At 59.8% G+C, this 5,218-nt stretch overlaps 1 protein-coding gene across 3 annotated transcripts in view; it reads left to right on the forward strand.

The window, feature by feature from the left end:
- Nucleotides 1-4,984, forward strand: part of YKT6 (YKT6 v-SNARE homolog) — a 12,879-nt gene extending 7,895 nt beyond the window's left edge. For all 3 annotated transcript variants that reach the window (XM_025212795.1, XM_006031179.2, XM_006031180.2), the window contains exons 6-8: nucleotides 439-504; nucleotides 1,007-1,108; nucleotides 1,323-4,984. In XM_025212795.1, the coding sequence (XP_025068580.1) occupies nucleotides 439-504; nucleotides 1,007-1,108; nucleotides 1,323-1,358 (204 nt within the window). In that variant the 3' untranslated portion in view covers nucleotides 1,359-4,984. The remainder of the gene's footprint in view (nucleotides 1-438; nucleotides 505-1,006; nucleotides 1,109-1,322) is intronic.
- Nucleotides 4,985-5,218: the final 234 nt, after the last annotated feature.

The following is a 5,218-nucleotide window of genomic DNA, read 5'->3' on the forward strand; positions in this document are numbered from 1 at the left end:
GAGCAATCAGGGCAGCAGTCTGGGCACTGGGAGAGTTGCTTTCCAATCCTTGCTGTGCACCTGATGCCATGACCCTGAGCAGTCATTCAGCCTCTGAGCCTAGGGCTGCAGATTCAATATGGGGATGGCCTACTGCAGAGGGCCAAGGGAGGAGTTGTAGGGCTCTTTGGTCCTGCAGGGGATAGAAGAGTCCCTAAGATGGGTCAGTAGCCCTGTCCCGGGTCTTGTCTCCAGAGAGTGAGAAGCCTGTGTAATCACTGTCTGGGCTAGCTGCAGTGTCTGCAGACAGGGCCCCCAAGCAGCCCCTCTGCCTGAGAACCCACTCTGTTTCCATTGCCCCCTGAGACAATGGAGCAGTGGAGAATTGCTGGAAGCCAGTGGGGCTTGGCCAAGCTGGGCTCAGGGTTCTTGTACCATAGCATGTTCTCCTCTTTCCAGAACCCCCGCGAAGCAGATGCTATGACGAAAGTGCAAGCAGAACTGGACGAGACTAAAATCATCCTGGTACGGAGCAGGGAAACCGGCAGGACATGGGTGGTGTCACTGGGTGAGAGGTACGGTTGGTGGCAGGAGCAAAGGCAGAAGGATCCTTGGGAGCCTTGACTAGGAAGATGTGGTCTGTCCCGAGGTACTTACCATGGTGCTGCAGGTGGTGGAGTGCACAGATGAGCTGGAGCAGACCAGTGGAGGGGAAGGGGCAGATCCTTGTAGCCACGGGCATAACGCAGCCAGGAAAAGCATGGATCCCCCTGCCCTGCGTGGTACGTGGGTGGTGAGACACCACCTCTGAGTGAGGGCTGCCAGAAGGGTAGCTGACCTTATGTCTGGCCCTGTCCTGGCACTTAGGCACCCTGGTGCTCCTTGAAAGACTGGGCCTGGTCTCCCAGTCCCTTGGAGCTGACCCCCAAGTTCAGCTCAGGCTCCAGAGTCTAGCTGGATCCAGGCACAGCAGTGTCTTACTAACTGTTCATCCTGGCCTGTGTGTGTTCTATTGCCCCCGCCATAGCACAACACCATGGAGTCTCTGCTGGATCGTGGAGAGAAGCTGGATGACCTGGTGTCCAAATCGGAAGTGCTAGGGGCCCAGTCAAAAGCCTTCTACAAGACGGTGAGTGCCCTGGGCCCTTGGCACTCGGTCATGCTGCGGGGTGTGGGCGGGGGCTGGGATGCTGCCTGCCCAGTGCTCTCTGCCCTGCCTGGCCTGGAGAGCTGGCCAAAGGAGGAGGCTGTGGCTCTGCTTAGCTGGGTCAGGCTGTGGCAACTCTTCCCCCAGAAAGAACTCCCCAGGGCCTATCTTGTGCTTCTCTTCCTCCCCGCCCCAGGCTCGCAAGCAGAACTCGTGCTGCAAGATCATGTGACTGGGCCACCCACCAGCCGTTCCAGACCATCAGGCCTTCATCCGCAGTCGCAACATGGGACGTAGCAGCAGAGACACTCCTAATGCCCCCAGCCCGTGGGGCCTGTCGAGGGACTGGGTAGGGCCATCACTATGCACCAATGCCTGCCCGTTTACACAGTCTCCTTTAACGGCCCAGCTGGGCCTCCTAGGTCCAACCTCTTCAAAACCTGAGCTCAGCCCTGGACTGTGCTCTGCTCCTTGCTTCCATGCGTAACACTACAGTGAATCCCTGCTGGAGTAGCCCCTTGCCCACAGGAGGTGGCTGTGAGCTCTGGGTTCCCCATTCTACTTCTGGTCCCAAGTGTAGCTGGTGCCATGTTCAGCCTCTGACGTGTTCTCCAGTGACTGAACCCTTGTGGCAGGGGAGCTTGTCAAGCGTGGGGGGATGGGAGGGCAGGGGATGCCTTGGAGGAGCTGAGAACCAGGTGCTGTGTTCTGTGGGTAGCATCTGTCTTTTGGGGGTGGTGGGGGAGGGGTGATGTTTACTTTGGAGTCGGGCTGGCCACACTGAGCCCCCTCCTCTGGAATATAAGCCCTGTGGCTCAGTGGGGTCCCTGCCCAGGGCAGGGTGCTAGGTGGGGCTCTCTGCAGGGAGGTATCTGTGTGCCTTTGCAGTGAGGTGATCAGAGCACAGCAGTGATGCCCCCAAGCTGGGACAGGCCCATGGGTGCAGAGCAGACTGCCAAACTACAAGCTGGGCACAGGAAGGAGAAGCGGTTCCTAATGGGTGTCTTATGTTGCTTTTGCTCTCCTTCAGTAACAAGCTATTGGGTGACTTGTCCTTCAGCCGTGCGCATGTGCGTGTGTGTGTGTGTATCTCTGTCTGTATCTGTGGCACAGTGCCCACCCTCTAACCAGGGAGCCCCATTCAGGCTGCACCCCCTCACCCATGGGGAGTGCTGCTATGCCTCCCAGCCAGCTGCTTAATGCTGCAATCAGTGCCAGGTGTGTGCCATCATGTGTGCGTGCAGTGTCCTGTGTCCCCCACGACTTGTGGTGTCTCGTGTAGTGGTCTGTGGGCCCTGAGCAGCCCCCAGCTGCAGGAGGGGGAGGGCCCTAGGTATGTGCAAGTTCCTCATGTTTGTGTCCCTTCTCTCTTCCCAGGCAGAAGTCCCAGCCCCTCTCCCTTATCTGCTGCTCTTCAGAGCAGAGGAGACTGCAGGTGTAAATGTGCTCAGTTCCCCATCAGCTGGGCCCGGTCTCCACCTGTGCCCCACCTGGCAGATCACTGGCAAGGAGCTCCAAGCTGGTGCCCTGGGGAGGGGAGCAGAGCCCTGGGCCAGAAGGCAGGCACCTAGAGTGGGGAACTTCAGCCAGTGCCCTGCTTTGCATGGTCGTCTGCCTCTGCCGTGGGGTTTGGACACCGCATTCCTGAGCTGAGCTGGGATTGGGGGCAGCTCTGCCCTGCAGGGGAAGGTGCTCTGGTGCAAGATCACATGTGGCTGCTGGCAGAGGTCACTGCCACCAATGGACTTGACACCAGGCCCTCTGCCCAGCCTGGGGGCCATCACTGATACCTCCTGCTGGGTCGCTGCAGAACACAGAGATGGCAGGGCTGTGCCAGCCTGGCACATGGGGCTTGTCTCAGAAATGGCCTGTGTGCTGGGTGGGAATGGGGGCCTGGTCCCTGTAGAGCCATGGCTTTGAAGAAGTGGTCAGGGCAGGCAGCCCTGTCCCTTGGCTTACGTGTGCTCTAGCCCCCAGGCTGGGCAGAAGCCAGGGGCTGGTAAGACTCCAGGTCAAAGGGTAGGGAGGACAGGTTGAGGGGTCACTTGGCTGCTCTAACTCAGCCATGTGATGTCAGTCTGGTCGCAGGTCTGTCCTGATGCCAGGCCGCATCTGAGGCCTGTAGCACCTGTATCTCCTGCAGCTGCCTCCATGCTCCTGCCCTGCCCCTTTGACTAGGGCCTGCTGCCCCCTCCATGCTAGCCCCCAACTCTGGGCCAACTGGGCAGGGGGTGGTGCTGGGCTGCAGGAAGCCTGGTCTGCTCTGAGCTCCAGTAGTGATGCCCTGCTGGAGTCTCTGCCTCGGTCTCTCCCCATTCTGTCCCATTCTCTTTGTGTTTCTAACAGAAGCTTTTGCTTCCGAGGGCAGAGATGATATTTTAATAAACATTGCCTCCCTTTTCTGTGCACTGAGCCCCCGGCTTCTCCCCACAGCCATAAACCTGGTTGCTGCGTTCTCACTGCTTTTGCCTGCAGCTCCTCATTGATGCATCCCTGCTGCCTTGGACTCCCAGGATCCCAACAGCTGTGTAGAAGCTCCTGCAGCCCAGGAGCTGTCTCTACCCTTTGTTGCTGAGGCAGAAGGGAAAGGGGCCCCCCTCTGAGCCCCTGCCTCCATGCCTCAGGGGGTTGGCAGCATTGGACACGTATCACAGTTGCTAGGGCCTGGCTTGGGGCATGGGTGAGTTTGGCTGATGTCTCACCTGAGGGGATCCTAGAGGGAGCTCCAGAAGTCGCATCCAGTCCAGCCCACTGCCTGAGCCAGAGTCAGCTTTGTCCAAACCAGCCCAGGCAAACCCATCATCTAACTTCATAGTACATCCACTGTCTGTCCTGACAGCCCCAGGCTGCAGCAAGGAGGCTGTGGACACTCAGGCTGCCCCAGTGTGAGCCCAGGCCAGGCCCTGCTAAGGACCTATGCTCCCCTCGCACTGCCTGCCTGGGCCCCTGATGCCCCTGGCATCACCCAGCCTGGTGCCACCTTCTCACTGCTGCAGTCCCTGAGACAGCAGGCAGGGCCCAGCCCCAGGGCAGGCAGCTGGGGAGGCCTCTGGAGCATGTAGCAGTTGTGCTATACTCCCCGAACCTGCAGCTACAGCCCCTGCTGCAGGGGATGGGGAATAAGCCCCCAGAGGGTCCCTGGGAGGAGGCTGAGCCCTAAAGTCCCCATGCCCAGCCTGTCTGCCCCTCACCCCTGCAGGGAGAAGCCTGAGGGCCCTGCCCTGGCTCTGCATCAGGGTCGCAGGCAGGAGGTTGGGGCCAGGACAGAGACCCCCAGAGGCACTGCCCTGGGGCCCCAGGCAGGGGTCAGCCCCCCTAGGCCTGCATTGCAGCAGGCAGCCTCCAAGCACAGGGTGGGAAGTTCAGGGGACTGGAGGTGCCCCTTCTCCCTGTCTGTGAGGCCTGGGTCCAAGGCAGGCTGGGTCTCTGGCAGCTGCAAGGCAGGAGGCTGTAGGCATCTCCCTGGAGCTCCCTGCAGCCCAGCCCCACCTGCCCAGGCTGGGATGTAAGGAGAGCTGATTCTGGCCAGGTACACCAGAGGCTGGTCTGTGTGGGCACCTGAACTGTCTCCCTGCTGGGGGCTGCACAGAGCCCAGGCCCTAGCCAGCAGAGCTCACACCCCTAAAGCAGGGTGCTGCCCAGGGCCCCACCCTGTCCCTGGTGCCCCAGGTCATACCCAGCTGAGCCAAGGGCCCGGACACTGCTACAGGGACCCTCCAGAGCCAGGAGGTCACGGGGAGTGAGGGGTGCAGGGATAGAGATGCAGCAGATTCAGGCCCAGAGCAGGGCTGCGGCCTGGGCTGGAATCCATGTGTCCTTCACTGTGGGCCCTGGTTTCAATAAACTGAACAGCAAATACGTCAAAAGTTTTTTTTTTTTAATTTTACTAGGTTGGACATTAGGAAAAACTTTCTCACTAGGAGGGTAGTGAAACAGGTTACCCAGAAAGGTGGTGGAATCTCCATTCTTGGAGGCACTGGCAACATGTAGGGAGTGCACATGTACACCCTGAGCATGGCGGTTCACTGCCTGCAAAAAGGTGCTGCCAGCACTGCCAGCAGCACCTGCAGGCAGTCACAGCTTGCCACCCCC

This window comes from Alligator sinensis, unplaced genomic scaffold (genome assembly GCF_000455745.1).
Source record: "Alligator sinensis unplaced genomic scaffold, ASM45574v1 scaffold453_1, whole genome shotgun sequence".
NCBI lineage: Eukaryota > Metazoa > Chordata > Crocodylia > Alligatoridae > Alligator > Alligator sinensis.